The sequence below is a fragment of the Pleurodeles waltl genome, chromosome 5, assembly GCF_031143425.1.
Source record: "Pleurodeles waltl isolate 20211129_DDA chromosome 5, aPleWal1.hap1.20221129, whole genome shotgun sequence".
Lineage (NCBI taxonomy): Eukaryota > Metazoa > Chordata > Amphibia > Caudata > Salamandridae > Pleurodeles > Pleurodeles waltl.
Window position 1 is genome coordinate 202,038,831 of NC_090444.1, and position 22,417 is coordinate 202,061,247.

Here is a 22,417-nt window from a genome sequence, read left to right on the forward strand (position 1 = left end):
TACTGTGTGTGTTGGTACAAATACTTTACACCTAGCACTCTGAAGTTAAGCCTACTGCTCTGCCAAGCTACCAAGGGGGTAAGCAGGGGTTAGCTGAGGGTGATTCTCTTTTATCCTGACTAGAGTGAGGGTCCTTGCTTGAACAGGGTGTAACCTGACTGTCAACCAAAGACCCCATTTCTAACATGGCGTATCTATTGTGCTACAGGTGTGAGTGTGTTGCACAAACGCTTTGCACATTGCCTCTGGGGATAAGCCTAACTGCTCCTTGCCCAGCTACCAAGAGGGTGAGCACAGATTATCTTTAATGTGTAATTTACTAGCCCTGAATAGACTGGTGGATTCTGCCTATCTTAGGTATCTACCATAGCCACACAAAAAAACATTTCTAACAAGGAGCATGTAGTAACAAAGAAGATGAAAGCTGTGTAAAACTAGATGGCATAGTATGGTTACTTTCATGATGCTTTTAAAATTGTAAATGCAAATTCCACTTACCGCAGAATGTTTTCCCTGTTTCCTGTGTTGTCGATAGTACAAAAAGCTATATGTTGTCACCTGGGATTTAAAGGGCAGTGGATGTCACTTCCTTTACCACCAATGATCTTTGATTGCAGGAACGAGAAGCTAGGCTCCAGAACAGGTAATGGAGACTTTGACATAAGTGTCCATGGTTTCAGTAGTCTATGTCTTGGTGTGTATTATGTTAGAATATTTTACAGTTTCTGTAGTTGTGTTTCATAGCTTTATTTGACTAAGCAATGAAATTGTGTACAGCGAATCAGCTAGATTTTTCAGGATACAAACAGAGCTTTATACTTCTAACTTTACAATCTGTGTTTGAATTTTTTTCCAGGTCTTTGCTAGACATGTACTTGAAAGTAGATGCAAACCGTGAGCCTTCATATGGAGACAAGGTTGTATGATTCATTTTTGCTTCTGTAAATAACTTGTTAAACCGATGAGATATACATCTAATCCTTCCTCATGTTTTCCTCTGCGTTAACACTCAATTTACGTTACACCAGGCAAAGACAAAGACTGAGAGTATATAATTAGAAATACCAGAAGGAACACTGCGTTGGCTTAGCTAAAAAAGTAATTGTGAGTAAAAACGTCGTGTTTTGGAGGGTATAACAAATGAACCCCTCTAATCTAAGCATAAGGCAGAACAATACTCAAGTGCTCTAACCTTTCAAATATTACTTATCCCAAATTGCACTTGTTAACATCACCTCCCCGAATCATTGGATCTCTGAATTGGTACTCAGACATGGAAGGGCTGGCAGGGAAAACCGGGGAATCTCATTTTGGTAATATATCCTTCAAGCTCAATCCTGCATTTGCAAAGGATGAATCACCAATGCAAAGCCAACTGAAAGCAAGACAGCTGTACCTAAACCTCTCTAACCAAGGTCCCTGTCCAGCAGTCAGGGATACTTACCTTCTATGATCTTGAAGAACCTATCTAATGTTTTCAATTCAGACCCCCAACACTGCCAGAGATGATGTATGTGATCCAGATGCTAAAGAAGCTAAAATATTGACCATTGATCAAAAAATAAGAGGGGTATATTTGCAAAGCAGAGCCCCTTCTAAGGATACTAACCATGTCTCAGTTGTTGGCTATGGATCATGGCGAAGCCACCATCAGAGACTGATTTCTTTTAGGCTAACAATAAGTAAGGCCTACAGGAAATTGAGTGGGTAATGTTATTTTCGACCTCTCATTGAGATGATTAGGACCTCCCTGAAGGGTCAAAATATTTTAGATATCCCAGTCCTGACAAGAGTTACCTCAAAATGGAAAGACTATCCCCTTTGAGGATTATACTAATAGGTCTGGCACACGTACCGAACGTCTATTTCATTTCACCATGATGACATCCGTAGCTAACAAAACATGGCATTTGTTTCATAGGGTCCCTGAACCGAATGTTGTAATTATGGCCTTATGGGCACTGGGTTTGGGAGTCACTTGCATATCTACTTTGTGCACAATGATTAGACTGAAACCTGGCCAATCAATAATCAGTGTAAAAATGAGATGGGAAAAAGACCTTGTTCCAGGCAATGGACATGGAAAAGGTGAGAGTGTTCAAACACACTAAAATGAGGATGCAATATCAGATTCATAATAATTCAGTATGTATGTCTGATAGGGTCACAGGTTACTTGCAATGGGGTTTACGTCTGGGTAAATACAGGAACAATGAATTGATGGAGAATAGCGCTCTTGGTCTGAGAACTCTTTGACAAAAGACTAGAGAAAATAGATCGAAATAGAAACACCAGAAACAGAAAAGGACCCTACCACTAATGGGGCAACTCAGGCACAAAATGGTTGGCACGATATCTTAGCCCTTTCTACGCAGAAAACATGACCGCAATGTCCTCCACATTACCTCTTCAGTGCAAAGGATGTAGAGATTATGTTTTCATACACAGGAGTTGTTATCCCTCTGGTCGTTACACAATAGAGGCTCCCTTTTTCGTTTCCACCTCAGTATGCAACAGCAGAGCTTCCTCTGCAGCCTAATGTTTCTTTAAGTTGACAACCACCACACCATGTGTGCTGTTCATCAAAGATTAAGTTAAGAGCACCAGATGTGAACGTACAGTCAAGCCAGAGAGCAGCAGTTTGAACAGGAGATGTACTGTTGGAAAGAGAAGACTCTTCACTTTCCTTTCCCATAGTACCTCTCTCAAGTGTTTCCCTACTCAGGGAGGGATGTCCTTGAGCCAGGACCTTCCCTGGTCCATCAGGAATTATTTTTATGGTAGAACAGCCCTCATGGCACAGGCCCTAGCTGCACCCCAAGAACAAAGAACTTTGCAGTCTTACTACTACCCTAGAAGAAATTGGGTTTCTACCACACACTCCATAATACCCAAGGGGCAGGAAGTCACTAAACACCATGAATAAAGAAAAGGGTGCAGCCTGCCTGTCCTTGCATCGGGCTACATCCCTTCATACCTCACTCAAACAGTGTTTCCATGGGGGCCCTCTCACTGGGCTGCACCCTAGGAGCTCACACAATACTTGTGTCCTCCTGGTGGATGTATCCCTAACCTGTCCTCCCCAGGACAATAGAAATGAGATACCAGTGATTTGTGTCCAGAAAAAAAAGCATATAAGGGGGCCAGTCACTCCTGCCATCGAGTTGCACCTCTAACCTCTAAATAGCAGAAAATCTAATTTTTCATGAATCCTTCTAGCCTTGGGTATTTATCACAACTAAGGGCCTAGAGAAGTCCAGGGTGACATGTCTTACAGAGGGGCTTGCACATTTATTTACTCAGAATGCCCTTTAAATGTCAAAACTATGCTAAAAAATGCCCTGTCATGTATCATAGGAAATACGCTCCAATATTTAGGTTGGGGGGCGGCATGCACCCACGGAACGCTAGCAACCCCGGGCACTTCTGAAAACCAGGGACCAATGGAAATCAAGGATGGCATGGCCTGCATGGACTTCATAATGTTTTTTTTTCCAAAATGCCATGTGAACATCAAACCAATGTCTGTAAACACCAAATGTACACTTCCCATACGCATGGTTGCAGTTTTAGGACCCGGAGACTATTGGCCCCTAATGAACCATATCAGCCCTGGGAATTCCTCAAAGCTAAACACTCAGTGGAATTCATTGTGTTGTGAATTGTGAGGATCCATAGACATTTTTACTTTAGTCAGAAAACTCTGCAAATGTAAAAGTATTGGTAAAAAAACACAAATTCCCCGCCATGTATGTGACTGACATCATTGAAACCTTCTGCCAATGGCAGAAGGTTTGCCATCCTACATTCCCCAGTTTCCCAAAAACCCTGTGCCTCAAGTATGGGTTTGCTTAGCCCATGTGACCAGACCACATCTGTAAGAATGAAGGCCACATTGACACTACATTGGCTTGGCATGGTCCCAGTGCCTGTGTAGTATGATAAGCCCACCAGCAGATGTGGAATACTCAAAAGAAGTGTGAGATTCCTAAATGGTAGGAGCTTTGTTGCTGGCTGCAAGTTCTATTCTGTTCTATTGTGGAGGTTTTCTGTACTGCATAGATACCCAACGGGCCTCCCAACACTGATTACAACACAACTGCCAGATGATTCAATGCACTTTCAGGTGGGAGATTAGAAAAGATAAAGGGGGTTATTCCAACTTTGGAGGAAGTGGTAATCCGTCCCAAAAGTGACGGTAAAGTGACGGATATACCACCAGCCGTATTACGAGTCCATTATATCCTATGGAACTCGTAATACGGCTGGTGGTAAATCCGTCACATTTGGGACGGATTACCACCTCCTCCAAAGTTGGAATAACCCCCAAAATCTTTAGATATTTCCTAAAACTAAGTTCTGACAGGTTCATTCTAAGATCCACAAAGAGGGCATTCCAGAGTTTGGGAGCTAAGAATGCAAAGGAGTGACCCCCCCACTCCTTGCATTTTTTATCCTAGGGACCAGCAAGGTCCCTAGGGGTTGAGCAGTCGCTGAATATGCTGTGGGCCTCTCCATGCATAGCATGGTGGGCTAAGCAAGAGTATCTTGAATTGAACTATTTTCTTCAGGGGTAACCAGTGCAAAGCTGCTAAGGTTGGTGCAGCCAACTGGTACTTTGGAATTTTTAAGAGGATCTGGACCACAGCATTCTGAAGCACTTGCAGCCTTTAACACAAACCTGGGACTTCCCAAATACAGAGAATTTCCATAGTCCAGGCAAGAGTTCACCAGCCTTTGCGCGACAACTCTCTTCAAGAAGCATGGTAGCCAGCTTAGCAGTTTTCTGAGAGTTCTTAGAATTCCAAAGCAGCTAGAGGCATGTTTCCTGTTCTGTGTTTCCATGGAAAGTTTATTATCGATCAGAAGCCTAGTGCCTGATTAAGATTTTGGCAGACGGCAGCAGCAGCTCCTCCGCTAAGGCAGAGGAGCATCACCCCACTGCTTTAAGCAGTGCAAAAACGGAAAAATAAAATGATAATAACAGCGTTATTATCATTTTATTTTTCAGTGTGGAGTCAGGTTAGGGTGGCACAGTTCTGGGCTGTGTCACAGGGAGTAGGAGTGGTATGTGCACCATAAGTGTGTATGATGGTTTGACTGGCCGTCTAGAGCCGGCCAAATAGATATGCCCACTTAACACTTCTTCACCCAGCTGTATTGCACAGCCGTGTGGAGAAAATGCAAAGGCTTCCACTCCCTGTTTGAATGCCGAACCAGGCGGCTCAGACCAATCACAATGCTGTTGTCATGCTGGTGACAGCAGCGTTGTGATAGGCTTAGCGGAGTCTGGGAGCCTGTGTGATTCCATGCTGCCGGGAGTCAGGAAGAGAAGAGGATGGAGAAGGATGGAGAAGAGACGCAGCCATACACAGGTAAGTGTTCTTTTTTTTCATCCCCTGGTGCCCCACAACCTCAGTTCGGTAGCAGCCACCACTGGCGGACAGGCTACTCTGTCACAACGGTGACAGATATCCCATCCGCCGAGATCTAAATCCCATATAAAATAATGGTGTTGGACTTTTTTTTCCTTATGCAGGGTCATCCCCAATCTTTTTGCCTCCTGCTTCCTACTTTTTCTGACCTGTTGCTGTTGGCTTTTGAACTCTGAGCACTTTCCACTGCTGACCAGTTCTAAAGTGCATATACTCTCTGTGTAAATGGTATTATTGATTGGATTTCCATGATTGGCATATGTGATTTACTGGTAAGCCCCTAGTTCAGTGCACCAGAGGTGCCCAGGGACTGTAAATCAAATGCTACTAGTGGGCCTGCAGCACTGATTGTGCCACCCACATTAGTATCCCTGTAATCATGTCTTAGACCTGCCACTGCAGTGTCTGTGTGTGCAGTTTTACACTGCCACTTCGACTTGGCAAGTGTGCCCACTTGCCAAGCCTAAACCTTCCCTTTTCTAACATGTAAGACACCCTTAAAGTAGGCCCTAGGTAACCCCATGGGCAGGGGGCAGTGTATGTTTAAGGTAGGACTTATGCTAATGTGTTTTACATGTCCTGACAGTGAAAAACTGCCTAATTTGGTTTTCACTGTTGCAAGGCCTCTCTCTCTCATAGGTTAGTATGGGGGCTACCTTTAAATATGATTGAAGCATAGATTCCCTTTGGGAGCAAATAGACATGTGCATTTTTGAGCTCACAAATTTGAGATACATCTTTTAGTAAAGTTGGTTTTAAGATTGTGTTTTTGAAAATGCCACTTTTAGAAACCATTCTGTGACTCTGCCTGTTTGTGGATTCCCTTTCTGGGTCGGTTTGACAGTTGGGCTGTTTGCACCTCTCTCTAGACAGTGACACTAAGGGAGCTGGGGTGTAGACTGCATTTCCTGATGAGCCATCTCTGCTAGGAGGAAGGGGAGGAGTGGTCACTTACACAAGAAAGGGCTGTGCCTGCCCTCACACAATACAGTCTCCAACCCCCTGGTGTGTGTCTGGGGTCTGGTCTGGGCAAGGCAGGATTTCACAAACAAGAGATACTTTTCTTTGAAGTAAGCCTACTTCAGAGGGCAAAATGGGTATAAGAAGGGCACCCAAAACCACAGAGTTTAGATCACTTCTGGACATCAAGAGGAACCTCTGCCTGGAGAAGAGCTGAAGAGCTGAGGAGAAGTGCTGCCCTGCCTGAGACTCTGCTTTGTGGTGCTATCCTGCAGTTGCTGCTTCTGCCTGTGCAAGCGGACAAAGACTGGACTTTGTGTGCCTTCCTGCTTGTGAAGAAATCTCCAAGGGCTTGTCCGGAGCTTGCCTCCTGTTGTTGAAGTCTCAGGGCCATCAAAGACTCCTGCCAGCACCTGGACTCTCTGCTGAGACTCTTGCCCTGACAAGTGGTGCCCTATCCAGTTCCTGGGGCTTTGGAAGGTGAAGCTGGCAGACCAAGACTGAAAATCCACACACTGACCGCTGTGCAGGGAAAAATTCTACACACCTTCCGAGACGTGGCTGAAAAACTACACTGCACCGGCTTCGCAGCAGAAATCGACGCACCACTGGCATCACGGCTGGAGAATCGACGCACAGAGCTGGAAGAACATCGCTCACACCCCCTGGCGGAGGCTGTTAATGTCGCAACCCACATTGTGCAGTTTTGCTGAGACCACGCGGCAGGATTTTCAAAGCAAATCTTGCTGGGTGCGGAAAAATGATGCAACGCCTGCCCGGACCCGGGTGCTGCCCGGATTGACGCACCGCTCCCCAGTGGGGAGGAAAAACTACGCACACTGACCCAACCGGAGAAGGAAAAACGACGCATGATCTCGCTTGCGGGTGAGAAATCGACGCACCGCTTATCCTTTTCAACGCACACTCGCCCGTGCGTGTTATTTTGACGCTACCCAGGTACTTTTTAACACTAACAGTGTTTTTCCTGTTTTCTCAAGGACTTAAGATTCTTTTTGCTTTTTAGTTAATAGCTTGACTTGTGTATGTTGGATTTTTTTCGTTTTGGTCTTGTTTTGTTTAGATAAATATTTTCTATTTTTCTAAACCTGTGTTGCGTCATTTTGTAGTGTTTTCATTAAGTTACTGTGTGTGTTGGTACAAATACTTCACATCTAGTACTCTGAAGTTAAGCCTGCCTGCTCGTGCCAAGCTACCAAGGGGGTGAGCGGGGGTTAGCTGAGGGTGATTCTCCTTTACCCTGACTAGAGTGAGGGTCCTTGCTTGGACAGGGGGTAACCTCGCTGCCAACCAAAGACCTAATTTCTAACAAATGGGATTCATATTTCTGCGGATGGGATATTTGTCACCGTCATGACAGAGTAACCTATCCGCCGAAATCGAAATCAGGCCCCTAGGCTTTAACTACTGGAGCAGGGGGAGGATGCTCACCTAGGTTGTTCGGCCAGCACAGTTACAGTGTGAAGGGGTATTTCCAATGAGTAGTACTTAAGTTTTTTCAACATTAAATTTTAGGCTCCTGGCAGACTTCCAGTGCTGGAGTTCTGGAGTTTTCTGTCACAGTTCTGGTATTATGTGTCACATAAATATGAGGAATACACGTTTTTCACAAATGCTTTGGCATTTCCACGGCATTCTGGGTAGGAAAAAGTGGCGTGATTTGTACCATACAACACTGGATTTCCATGAATTGCTAGTTTTCAGAAACATCTAGGGTCGGTAGGTTTCCCTAGGAGCAGGGCACCCCAGGCTGAATAATGCAGCCATCCTACTTGGAAAGTAAGAGGAGATTTGGGGGGTCATTTTGACCCCGGCGGGCGGCGGTCGCCGCCCGCCTGGAGGGAACCGCCATATGGCCGCTCCGCAGTCGAAAGACCGCGGAGGCCATTCTGGCTTTCCCGCTGGGCTGGCGGGCGACCGCCAGAAGGCCGCCCGCCAGCCCAGCGGGAAACCCCTCCCCACGAGGAAGCCGGCTCCGAATGGAGCCGGCGGAGTGGGCATGTGCGACGGGTGCAGTTTGCACCCGTCGCGTATTTCAGTGTCTGCTAGGCAGACACTGAAATACACAGTGGGGCCCTCTTACGGGGGCCCCTGCCGTGCCCATGCCATTGGCATGCCATTGGCATGGGCACGGCAGGGGCCCCCAGGGGCCCCGCGGCACCCCCTACCGCCATCCTGTTCCTGGCGGGCGAACCGCCAGGAACAGGATGGCGGTAGGGGGTGTCAGAATCCCCCATGGCGGCGCAGCAAGCTGCGCCGCCATAGGGGATTCCAAGGGCAGCGGTAAACCGGCGGGAGACCGCCGGTTTACCCTTTCTGGCCGCGGCAGAACCGCCGCGGTCAGAATGCCCTTTGGAGCACCGCCGGTCTGTCGGCGGTGCTCCCGTGGCCGGTGACCCTGGCGGTCACCGGCCGCCAGGGTCTGAATCAGGCCCTTGGTGTTTTTAGGCATAGGCCCTCATTACAACCCTGGCTGTCGGTGATAAAGCGGCGGTAATACCGCCAAGAGGCCAGCGGTAAAACAAATTGAATCACGACCATGGCGGAAACCGCCTACACAGACAGCCACTTTAACACTCCGACCGCTACGGCGGTAGAAACAAACACCGCAGCGGTAATCGCCAACAGACAGGCGGAAGACAATGTACCGCCCACACTATTACAAGGCACCAATCTGACACCTTTTCCGGGGCGGTACCAACGCCATCAAAAGCACAGTGGAAACAGAACACAGAAGGGAAACCACTCACCTCTCGACACCCAACGAGGAACCAGGACGCCATGGAGCCTGAGTTACAGGTCCTGCTAATGTTGGTTTACCTCCTCATCTACCAGGAACATCAAAGACGGCGGCAATGACGATGGTGAGTACTGCACCTAGTACACAGGGGGGGGTGGAGGAAAAAGAGAGTGACACACACATGCAACACCCCCACCCACCACCCACAACAACACACACACACACATCCAATAACATCACAGATACACCCCGTCACCCCCTTGAAGAACGCATGGACCAAATGAAATGAGTTTAACGAGTGTAATAATCGAACAATCAGGTAGCCCAAGATAACTTGAAATCATCAGTATATACAAATATTTACAGCAACAACACAAGTCCGTACACTGTCCCATTAAATGTCTGGGGACTAGTGGTCCCAAAAAGCATGGGCGAAGCCCACACATGACACCTGCCTCAAAATGGAGAGAACACTGCAGGGGCATCAGGTAAATAAAAAATAGGCACCTCAGGGTAAGGGGGGGAGGGCACCTCAGCCGGATGATGGGATGACGCCACTGCTCCTCGAGGGGGCTCCATGCCCACTGCTTGGTTCTGGGGAGTGCAAAGCCACAGTCTCTCAAGTGGGTGGGTTGCCCACTGCTTGGTCCTGGGGAGTGCAAAGCCACAGCCTCTCAAGTCTCTCAAGTGGGTGCACTGCCCCCTGCTTGGTCCTGGGGAGTGCAAAGCCACAGTCTCAAGTCTCTCAAGTGGGTGGTTTGCCCACTGCTTGGTCCTGGGGAGTGCAAAGCCACAGCCTCTCAAGTGGGTGGGTTGCCCATTGCTTGGTCCTGGGGAGTGCAAAGCCACAGTCTCTCAAGTGGGTGGGTTGCCCACTGCTTGGTCCTGGGGAGTGCAAAGCCACGGACTCTCTAGTGGGTGGTTTGCCCACTGCTTGGTCCTGAGGAATGCAAAGCCACAGTCTCTCTAGCAGATGCTGTTCTCCACTGGTTCTGGAGGAGGCATGGTGCCCAGAGTGCTTCATCCTACCAAGGACTGGGTGAGTGAATGCTGTTCTCCACTGGTTCTGGAGGGGGCATGGTGCTCAGTGATGCTGCACCAGCGGTGTGGCAGTTCCCATTCCCTCACATGGGTGTCTGAGCAATGAGATTTAACAGTAACAGGTAGCATGATACTTCATGGAGGCAGAGCCACACTCCTCCTTGCGACGACAAAGGCTGCAAACTGCTGGAAGTGCCAGTGCTGGTGGTGGTGCCTCATGTAGTGTGTGCAGGGTCCAGGACGTCTCCTGCAGCCTCGGACGCCTGCCCACTGGGGATGCTGCTGATGTCCACTGTAGTGGCACTGGCTTGGCACATCGCGGGGCAGGTGGCGGTGGCTCCGGCGGTGTCTGCAGCGGAGATGCTGCCAGTGGTGCAGGTGTCTGCACTTGTGGAGGGAGACACCAGGCCGTCTCCTGCAGCCTCGGAAGGCTGCCCACTGGGGATGATGGTGGTCACTGTAGTTGGGGAAGCTGCTGTGCAGGTGGCGGTGCAGATGGAAGTCTTTGCGGCGGTGCCCACCGTGGTACAGGTTGCTGGGCTGTCTTGCAAAAGGGGTGACCCCAGTCCCTCACCCCGAGGCTCCGTGCCCTGAGCTGACTTTCCTTTGCTCCTGTGTCCCTTCCCCACCTTGGAAGTCGCTGCTGGGACCTGTCACTGCCCTCTTTGGTTTTGGAAGAGGCCTTGATGGGTGGTTGGTGTGGCTTTTCTCTCCTGCATGCTGGCCCCTTCTTTACCTTGGCAGGTGGCGGAATAGGGTGGTCCTTGGCTTCAGTAGATGGCACACTGGCAGCCCTAATGGGTACCCCCTTCGATGTTCCCAGACTTGCAGGGACCACACTGGACAAGGATTTGGTGGCGAGGTGCTGGTCAGGGCTCAAGACAACCTGGCACTAGGGGAAGGGGAGGGGGGTGAGGTGTAGGGAAGAGGTCAATGCTAGCCATGAAAGGTTTCTTAGACACACTGGGACGGGAAGATGGAGGGGGTTTGGGAGTGGAGAAAGAGGTAGTGGTTGTAGGAGGTGTACGTCTGCTGAGTATGGGTGAAGGTGCATGGGTTGGAGGCTGTTGTGAGGTGGATGGCTGTTGAGTGTGTGTGTGCCGGCATTTGTGTACTTTGGGAGGAGGGCTCACAGACACACTGGGAGAGGACACAGGGAACGTGTGAATGGTAGTGGGGTGGTGATTGCACGTGAGCGGTGTGTGGTGATGGGCGTGCTGGTGATGGAGGTAGTGGCTGAGGATGTAGTGCATGCAGGTGTGAGTGGAGATGAGACTGGGAGGGAGGTGGAGGACGTGGAGGAGGGGGACACAGTGGAGGCAGTGGATGTTGCTGTGTCTGCATGGGGATGGTGCTTGTGTGAGTGCCTGTGGGATGTGTGGTGATTATGTTTGCCTGAGCCACTTTTGTGTGTTGATGTGTGTGCATGCTGGTCTGATGGTGTGCTTGGGATAGGCTGAGGTAGAGGGAATTGGGTCTGGGTAGTGGAGGTTGGAGGGGGAGGCTGGACACAGGGACAATGGCTGCCATCAGTGCTGAGGCCAGAGCCTGAAATGCTCTCTGTTGGGACGCCACGCCAGAATGAATGCCCTATGCACTAGCCCATGCACTAACAGTTCTTAGAATAATCACCTGCCCATCAGGGACTATGCCTAACCCCATTTGCTGCACACCTGGAACCCACAGGAGCCTGACTAATTGTACATGGCCACTACCACTATTGGAGTTGGAGTGGCACAGAGCCTGCCTAACAAGGGACCTACCCTACCAAGTTCGCCCTGGCCTAGGGGAACCCACAGCCCACATCCCCCACCCAGACACCTCGTAAAGCGCGCAGAGTCCGCTGAATGAGACTGTACTCACCCCCTTGTGGCTGCTGAGATGCCCTCAAGCGCCCATCCAACTCCGGATATGCCACCGCCAGGATCCGGAACATCAGGGCACCCCTTCCACGTTGGGAGGCCATCCCTGCTGGGCCTCCGCCGTCTTCTTGCTCCAGCGGCGCAGGTCCTCCCATCTCTTGCGGCAGTGGGTGCTCTGTCTATGATACACCCCCAGGGTCTGCACTTCTTTGGCACGCCAAATACCCTTCTTCTGGTGGGTGCTGACCTAGAGGAAAGGTACAGGATGAAAGGACATTACTCTCCCGTCCGGGCCATCATAATCATTGCCCACCAGTTCCCACCCATTCCCTGATGCACATACACTCACCATCCTCACATGCAGGCCTCAGCCCCATGTATCTTCCATCCACACCACTCCAAACAGGCATTGCCAACGCTTCATGCTCACAGTGTACTCACCTGTTTGTCTGGAGGACCGTAAAGTAGCGTGTACTGGGGGAGGACCCCATCCACCAGTTTGTCCAACTCCTCTGCGGTGAAGGCAGGGGCCCTTTCCCCAGACACTGTAGCCATTGTCGCTTCCAGACTCAGGTCACAGCAGCACTTGCAGTGTAGGTCCTCTCCTGTTAAAGGTCAGGTATCAAGTGAGTGAACAGATAGAAAATAGCGGTCACGTCCACGGCAGTGCGTACCGTCACCGCCGGCGTACATCGTCATTGGCTTCTGGAACCCATAGGGCCCAATGAAAACCAATGCTGAATTGCACGGCGGTCTTTGACCGCCAACCGCGATGCTGCACAATGCCAGCACAGTTACCTCATTTCCCCTTGTCCCTCCTTACAGGTTAGGCAGCCGCCTTTTCAGGGGGGCACATGGCAGGACACCTAACTACGTCACAGCACATTTGGGCAGGAATACGGACAGCCAGCGCCACACACCGTTTAAATCACATTTGTGAAAAACACCCTTGTGCAACCTATGTGGTACGTGGCCCTCTGCTCACCATTCTCCTCCATAGGGCACATCCGCTGGGGCAAATGATGAGATGGCGTCATCCTCCGGTGTACAGACCCCTGGTGGACCTGTCGACAATGGAAGACAGTCACATCATTATCACCGACAGACTTGATCGTGCCTCAATCCAGGAACTGTGTGCCCAATTGGAGCCAGACCTGATGTCAGCTATCCGCCATCCCACAGGTATCCCCCCTCTAGTGCAGGTCCTGTCAGTGCTCCATTTCCTGGCCAGTGGTTCCTTTCAAACAACAGTGGCCATGGCATCAGGGATGTCACAGCCAATGTTCTCTAATGTGTTGGCCACAGTGTTGTCTGCCCTGCTGAAGCACATGCGCAGCTACATCGTTTTCCCCAGGTGGAGGATTTGCCCACAGTGAAAGGTGATTTCTATGCCCTGGGACATATCCCCAACATCATTGGTGCCATTGATGGGACACATGTGGCGTTTGTCCCCCCCGCAGGAATGAACAGGTGTACAGAAATCGTAAAAGCTACCATTCCATGAATGTGCAGATGGTATGTTTGGCAGACCAGTACATCTCTCATGTGAATGCTAAGTTTCCTGGCTCTGTGCATGACGCTTACGTTTTGAGGAATAGCTGCATCCCTTATGTGATGGGCCAACTCCAGAGGCACTGTATGTCTAATAGGTGAGCCCAAGGTTCCCACACAGTATGAATAGGTGTCTGGGTATGGGATAGTCCCTAAGGGTTGGTGTATGTCTAACAGATATCCCTCAACATTTGCAGGTGACTCTGGTTACCCCAACCTGTCATGGCTACTGACCCCAGTGAGGAATCCCAGGACAAGGGCAGGGGAACGCTACAATGAGGCACATGGGCGAACTAGGAAGATTACAGAGTGGACTTTCGGCCTCCTGAAGGCCAGATTCTGGTGCCTCCATTTAACAGGTGGCTCCCTATACTACTCACCAGAGAAGGTGTGCCAGATAATCGTGGCATGCTGTATGTTGCCCAACCTGGCTTTGCGACGCCAGGTGCCTTTTCTGCAGGAGGATGGGCCTGATGTTGGTCTTGTGGCAGCTGTGGAGCCTGTGGACAGTGAAGAAGAGGCAGAAGAAGAAGATATTGATAACCGAAACATCATCATGCAGTACTTCCAGTGAGACACAGGTAAGAGACTGGCACTGCTCCTCTCATATCAGACTACTGTAGGACATTGTATAAGTCTGCCTTTTTACCTCTGTGTATGGACCCTGACAGTTCACTTTAGCTTTCCTTTTCACAGATCTGGGTACCACATTCTGCCTTCTGCTATGTTCACTGCTGCCCAACAACTCTCATACTTTGGTATGTGCAAATGAACATTAACATTGAGATTTGTCAAAGAGGTTGTAATAACACATTTGTGAAAGTATAGACTGACTCCAGATTGTTTTGTGATTCAAGGGTGTTTATTTAAGTGCTAATAAGTGGAGGGGGATGTGCAATGGGCTGGGGTGATGGTGGAGGAATATCCATGGTGGAGTCCAGTCTCTTTGTATCACATGTGCATTGTCCAAGGGGACATAGGAAGTGGAGCAATGGGAGTTCAGGGTGGTCAGGGTAACATAGTGGGACAGAAGGGTGACAATCAGGAGAGTCTTATTTCCTGGCGGGGGTCTTGGCAATGTTCTCTGTCTTGTGCCTGGATCGCAGGGACCGTTTGCGGGGTAGTTCTCCTTCTGCAGGGGGTGGGGTGCTGGTGGCCTGTTGGTCCTGTGGCGGGACCTCCTGTCCACTAGTGCCGGCGGACGTGGAGGGCTGTTCATCATTTGGGCTGGTGTCAGGTGCCCTTTATTGTGCCACTGTCTCCCTCATGGTGTTGGCCATGTCTGCCAGCACCCCTGCAATGGTGACCAGGGTGGTGTTAATGGACTTCAAGTCCTCCCTGATCCCCAGGTACTGTTCCTCCTGCAGCCGCTGGGTCTCCTGAAACTTGTCCAGTACCGTGCCCATGGTCTCCTGGGAATGGTGGTATGCTCCCATGATGTTGGAGAGTGCCTCGTGGAGCGTGGGTTCCCTGGGCCTGTCCTTCCCCTGTCGCACAGCAATCCTCCCAGCTTCCCTGTTGTCCTGTGCCTCTGTCCCCTGAACCGTGTACCCACTGCCACTGACCCCAGGTCCCTGATCGTCCTGTGTTGGTGGGTTTGCCTGGAGTCCCTGTAGTGGTGGACACACTGCTGATTGACGTTTCCTGGGGGCAGTGGCATGGGCCCGTTTGGGTGGGTGCTGTGGTGGAGTTTCCTGAGAGGGGAGGTTCATTGGTGATTTGGGACTGTGGCAGGGGAACAGACTGTCCAGAGGTCCCCGATGGGCCGAGCTGGTCATCTTGATCCAGGCGTGCAAAGCTGCTGTCGTCACTCTGGTCCTCTTCTGTGGGGGGACTGGATATGGCTGGCACCTCCTGTCCGGTGACGTTGGGTAGGGGTCCTGTTGGGGTGTAAATGTATAGTTATTGTATCTGTGTGTGCCATCTTGTGCAATGGGTGAGTTTACCTCTACTCCTGTGCTTGCATTATCGCCTTGGCCCTTGTGTGAGAGGTGATTGTATGCCCTTGCCGAGTCTCTCTACTGGACATGCTTTGGTGATGGGTGTCCATGCAGGTCTGTGATGGGTGTCCATGCATTGTTGTGACATGCAGGGCTTGGTATTGGAATGTGTGGGTTGTGATAGTGGGGTATCTGTGAGGTTTTGGGGTGATGGGTGTAAGGGTTGGGGTAGGTGTTTGTGATGGCATGCAGGTAGGGTGGGGGATATAATAGTAAAGATTTGCATTACCAGAGTCCAGTCCTCCAGCTACTCCTGCGAGGCCCTCAGATGCATGATCGCCAAGACTTGCTCCTCCCATGTTGTTAGTTGTGGGGGAGGAGGTGGGGGTCCACCGCCAGTCCTCTGTACTGCTACCTGGTGTCTGGATACCACAGAATACACCTTCCCCCATAGGCCATTCCACCTCTTCCTGATGTCATCCCGTGTTCTTGGCTGCTGTCCCACTGCGTTGACCCTGTCGACAATTCTCCGCCATAGCTCCATCTTCCTTGCAATGGACGTCTGCTGCGCCTCTGATCCGAATAGCTGTGGCTCTACCTGGATGATTTCCTCCACCATGACCCTGAGCTCCTCCTCAGAAAACCTGGGGTGTCTTTGAGATGCCATGATGTGGTGTGGGTGATGTGTGAGGTGATTGTTGATGTGATTTGTGGGGTGATGTGTTGGGGTGTGTTTTTTGAGGGGTGTGGATGGTGTATGAGTGATGGTGTTGTGTACCTCTGGATGCTGGTGTTGTCTTTGCTATTCTCTCTCTCTGCTTCTTCCAAAAATGTCGCTGTAGGGGGTTGTGGGTAATGTGGGTGTGTTTTTAATAGTGGTGTGAGTGTGTGGGTGCGGTGTGTGTATGGGTGTCAGGTGTGTGTAGTTTGAATTGTCCAATGTGGTTGTGTTTTGTAAGTGTGTGTGTATTTTGAGCACGGCGGTGTGTCCCACCAATGGATTACCGCGGTTGAAAGACTGCCACGTTGATTCGTGGGTCGTGATAGTGTAGGCGTATTTCTGTTGGCTTAACGGTGTGGGTTTTGCTATCGCCAGTTTATCACTGACCTTTGGTGTGGCGGACTTGTGTGGGTGTCTGCATTGTGGCTGATTTCTAGATGTGGGTCATAATACCTGTAGCGGATTTCCGCCACAGTATGTTGGCAGCTGTCAGCACGGCGGTCAGCGGCCTTTACCGCCAGGGTTGTAATGAGGGCCATAGTCTGATGTTTGTAGGGTGTTCTAGGTTGGAAAGCTTCATCAGATCCATGCAAGCTAGTACATCATCGCTTCCCCTTGGTTCCTACTTCTCCAGAATACCATGGGTTTGTGAGGTTCTTTAGATGCCATTCAACTATGAGCTCAAATACAGCACCTACCTATAGCCCAAAAATTTCCACTATTCTGTTTTGGGTCTTTCCAGTTTCCAGTCCATAGTGAAAGGTCCTTCCAGACAAGTGTTCTCCCACTTTTGTTAGAATAAGCTTGGTGGTAGGACTTTTGTCACAATATGATATTTGCAAGGCATTCTGGGGTAATACAAAGTAGTGGACTCCATACATGACACACCATGCTGGGTTCCGTCTGGTGTCATGTTTTCAGAAATGTCTGGGATGATAGGCTTCCCTGGATTCTGGCCGAACCTAGGTCCTAACATCACATCCCCAATATTGCTTATAATTGAAAAGAAAAATCTTGACGTTTTCATGCTGAGCTTTGGGTCTTTTACTGTCCCGGTCATTAGACCTACATGTAAAAGTGGGGTACCATTTTCATTGTGAGAAGTGTGGAAATGCTGAGTGATAGGACCTTTGTCATTCCCAATGATTCTGGACTCACAGAAATATGTAGGAAATTATGTGCATTTACCCAGAGCCTGACGTTTACACAGCATTCTGAATAAGAGAAGGCAATGGGATCGTTGCATGCAGTCCCACTCTCCTCTCTTCTGGGTATATTTTTTTCAGAAATGTTGGGCATTTGTAGGTTTCCTTCGATACAACCAACCTCATTCCCAAATCCTTCACTTACCCACAGATTCCTGTGCTAAAACTCAAAGATGAAAACACTGTTATTTATTTTTTCCTACTTACTATTACTATTTTTTTTTAATTCACCAATTACTTTCTTTGGGAAAACTTTGAGCGATCTACACAAATGACCCTTTGGTGAAATCCAGAATCTGTTAGTTTTCAAAAATGTATAGATGTTTGGATTTATCCTTGGGTGTCACGCCTCTTTCTCCTGAAGCTGCAAGTAGGTGGAACAGCCATTATACGAAATATTGACCACCACTTGAAGCATTGCAAAAATTGTGAGAGATTTGTTTTAACTCTGCCTGTTTTTGAGGGCTATAAATAGAGTGATCATAGCAAAGCAAACCAATCCTTATATTGATGCAAGAGTACATAGCATTATTGTTTTTAGCATAAGCCATACCAATACAATCTTTTAATAAATAATTAATACATGTATAAATTATGCTTTAAGATAAGAGACTTTTAATAATAGTAAAGAGGTATAAACAGGTGAAACAGTGTAAATACATGTGAAAAAGTACCCCGTTTCTATTGTCTGCCAATTTCTTTTAGACTGGTGCTGCTGGTTTTTGAACTAACTGGGGCACTGCTACCCAGTACCTTTTATATGTGCTGTGACCCATAAAACATGATGAAAATAGCTAAATCCTAAATGGAATGTGTAACTTCCCAGAAAATATATGGTGCAGGAAATACATCAATGGCATAAAAAAATTAAGTCCCCTGAGGACTGCAGCAGATGTTGGGCCATCCACTAGGGTAACAAAGGAAAGATTGCTTGAGAATTCCCTGGGCAGCCCGACTCCAGCAGCTTTTGAACTTGCAAGCAATCTTGTCAAAATAACAATTTTTGACAGGAAAGAACCCTACTTTTAAATAATGCATAAGTCCACCCTAATCATATCATGTAGCTCACATGGTAGGGTGCCTAGTAGTTAAAAGTGGTACATGCAAAGATTTAATGCTGGCATGTAACTACAGTGATTAGCTTCAAGCTATATCACTATAAAGGACTTCTATGCTAGAGCTTAGCAAATCATAATCCTGCTATCTCCGATCTGGGAGAAGCTACTAGAATAATTCAAACACTATTTTAAATGTTTATTAAGAATCCAATTCAGTTGTCAGACTTTTTTCTAAATATTTAGGAGCATTTAATAAATAACACTTTTCCTGGCTGAGCTTATAGTGGGCTAGCTACCATTAGCCTGTTGGCAGATGGCTCTGCCAGTGCTTTTCTGTAATGAGATGTGAAAACTTCTTCCATGGCAGAAACAATGGCTTAGGCCTTTTACTTGAAGACCTGGGTGTGACATATGTGACAGATGTCAACTGAGGAAGTAAAGCTGGGGAAGGTTGCAGAACTTCTTTAAGTTGAAAGGGATCAGGTACTAAAGGTGAGGAATTACAGTTCATAGTTTCTTTTTAAACATGTTTTTATTGAACACGCCATGTGCCAGGGTCGCAAGAGGGAACACCACCGATTTCTGGCAGCTGACTCGCAGGCCAGAAGCCCGAATTCCGACAAGATACTAAATAGTGACTGTACTGAATTTTCTGGGTTCGTAACATATAGGAGCACATTGTTGGCATACAGAGAGATGACTTGTGTATCTCCTCCCACTGGTACGCCCCAGCTGGCCATGTGGCAATGCAGTCAGATCACCAAGGGCTCCATGGCCAAGGCAAAAAGGAGTCAACGCGCATCCTTGCCTTGTGCCACACTCAATAGGGAACTGCCATTCCTAACCCTTGCCATGGGGTAGACATATAACAGTTTTACCTGTGATATGATTATCGGGCCTAGTCCCATCCATCTCAGCACGGTCCAGAGGTACTCCCATCTGAGTGTATCAAAGGCCTTTTCGATGTCCAATGCCACCCCTGAGGGCATCAAAGCCGGCTGTTGAGTGTAGAACTAACTGGGGCACCAAAATCCATACACTGCAGGGACTCCATCACTTCACCAGTGCACCCGACATATGTGGCTTGGTGTGAAGACGAGGCGGGTACTGTTCCAGGCGGCCATCCAAGGCGCAGTTGAAGTCCCCAGCCCAGAGCAGGGGGATCCCAACATATGCCCAACATATGGCAGCAATTCCCATTCTAACTCCGGATAAAAGGCTCCATCGTCAAGATTTGAAGCACAGACATTCAGCAAACTCATCTCCTCCCTATCTACCTGGCCATGCAGCAGGAGATACCTTCCCTCAATATCTGCTTTAAAGTCCTGTATTTGAAAAGGAACACATGGTGCCACCCATATCTCGATCCCACAAGCATAATTGGAATATGTGACAGAGTAGAGTTGTCCCCGCCACGTCAGTGGAGCCTGCAAGCCTCCTCCTCAGTCAGGTGTGTCTCTTGTAGCAGCGTGATGTGTATGCCCTGCCTGCCAAATAAGATTGTCCACTATAACGCTTTACATATGAATTAAGGCTAAGGAAATTCCACAACAAGAAGTTGAAGTGGGTCATTGTCCCAGCTGCATGCTAACTCCCCCTGGGTACTACCACAGCACCCCCAACCTCCCTTCTTCAACTCTACCATTGAATCAACATAACAGTCATAACATACACCCACCCAGCCCCGTATAAACACTGACAACCTACTTGTGTCTTCCTATCTAGATCAAGTACCCCCCCTTACCTCACTCCATCACACAAGTCAAGTACCAGCATGGGAGGGAGTGTCCGGCTACAACAGCGTGTAGTGGAGTCCAGCCAAGCCCCTCCACATCAGGTCGTCCACTCACTCAGTCACTCACACACTTATCTCTCAGCACTGCATACATCACCCAAACCATCTCCAGTCACTCGCAATTGCCGCACCCACCAATGTACATAGAGTATCAAGGCCACGGTATGTAGTAAGGGGTGGCGACTGATTCACTCTGTCACCATCTCCCCGTACAACTCTCAATACAGTGATTAAGCAGTACATATGGCCCATCCAGTAAGCCACAAGTCCCAGCAGGCCAGATCAGTAGATCCACCACCTCAGCGGGCGATGGGTCACCCCTCCAGACCCTGGGCGGGGGGACCAGGCCACAACCGCACAAAGCAAGAGGCAAGTCATCAGTCTCCACCTATTGTTGGAACATCTTCCACAGTATCTGGTATACATTTGTCTTAATTGGAGCCCGTCACAGCCTTCACCAGTGCCCTCATCTCTTCGGACTCTTAACGTTGTCTCCCCAGGGCCACAGTACCATTGCCTCGGACTCCACACACTGGGAGGACCAGGAGGACATGACCAATGGATCTTAGAAGGCCTGTCCACAGTGTTCCCAAGGGTCTGTGCAGGTATCTGGTTAACCCCGTACTCCTCCAGCCAGTCCCAGGCCTCCTTAGGGGTAGTGAAGAAGTGCATGCGGTATGCGTGGAGCACTTTCAATTTAGTGGGGTAAAGGAGCATGTATCTGAGTTCCATTCCTCTGAGCTTCTGTTTTACTCCCCCAAAGGTCATCTGCATTTGTTGTACTTGCTTAGTGTAGTCTGGGAATATGCAAATCACATGATTTTCATATTTAGGATCTCCAGCTTGACGGACTGCTCGTAGGACGGCGTTTCTGTCCCTGTAGTCGAACATGGTGCATGGTGATGCCCCTTTGGAGGCTCTGGGTCAAGGGTGCGGTGGGCTCTCTCGACAACAAATACTGAGGATAAAGCTGCCGCTGGGAGGGTCTCCCTGATCCAGCATTCCAGAAAAAGTTAAGGTTCTCAGCCATCCACACCCTCGGGGAAGCCAACAAAGTGCAGATGAATCTCCGGGAGCGGCCCTCAGGATCCTCAGCACAACGCTCCATTTCCGTTATCTTGGCGGTTAGGCTAGAGAGCACCTTCTTTAATGTGGAGACTTCCCCCTGTAATTTGGTGACATGTTGTTTAGTGGCCAGTGACCTCTCTGCCACCTTAGGGAGGTCTGCCCTCAGGAGGCCCCCAGCCTGGTCAGTCAGGAAAGGGCAGCAGGGCTGATCCACCTCTGTGCACCAAGTGCCACCTCACAGCACCAAGTGTAATTGGGTCCCCAATCCAGGGGGGAGGAGGGCCCCAACCAGAGCAGGTCGCACTCCTAGAGCACACACCCCCCAGGGGGAGTGCCCCATCGACTAACCGGGGCAGGGTCCCCTCACTACAGCAGTTAGCAGGAAGTGCCAGTCCAATAATTAAAGGCGATATAGGGTCGGTCTCTGTGCCTCAGGGGATGTCTCTCAGCTGTAGTGTCCATGTGGGCACTGTCCCACAGTGAGTCACAGGGGAGGAGGATCACGCGTGCCTCAGCAGGAGAGAAAGTTCACCCCCAGCATGGTGCCAGCCTTGTCGCCTCCAGCAGGTCTGACCAGAGGGGGCTCCCCCATCCAAGGGCAGAGCATGTGGTGGCTTTACAGACAGGAACTTCCTCACGCAGGCAGTATGCCTCGCCTCAAAGGTTGACTGGCCTGCAGAATCCACTCTCATGAAGAATTTGCCTCCAGGATCGCCATCACCTGGAGCCCTCGCAGATTCACTTCATGGGGTAGCCTGTCTTCTGATCGCGGCCCCCTCGCAACAATGGGGCCACATCGGCAATGTTCACCCTGGCCGTCGTCTCCTGCTACGTGGCCATCTGCTTCCGAACCAGAGGAGGGGGCACTCACACTCTGCAACATTCACAATGCGGTCTCCCAGCTGGGGCAGTAAGCAGTGCACGGGGCTATGCAGGCTACGGTAGGGAATGGGCAGGATTCCGAGTGGCTTATAACAGGTCAGACACGGAGCTGTCTAAGGCTTGACTGTTGAGGCTGCCATC

At 49.5% G+C, this 22,417-nt stretch overlaps 1 protein-coding gene across 2 annotated transcripts in view; it reads left to right on the top strand.

Moving 5' to 3' along the window:
• The window catches only part of LOC138295533 (spermatogenesis-associated protein 7 homolog), a 1,079,396-nt gene that overhangs the window by 551,092 nt on the left and 505,887 nt on the right, over nt 1-22,417 (top strand). For both annotated transcript variants that reach the window (XM_069233895.1, XM_069233896.1), the window contains exon 7: nt 857-917. In XM_069233895.1, the coding sequence (XP_069089996.1) occupies nt 857-917 (61 nt within the window). The remainder of the gene's footprint in view (nt 1-856; nt 918-22,417) is intronic.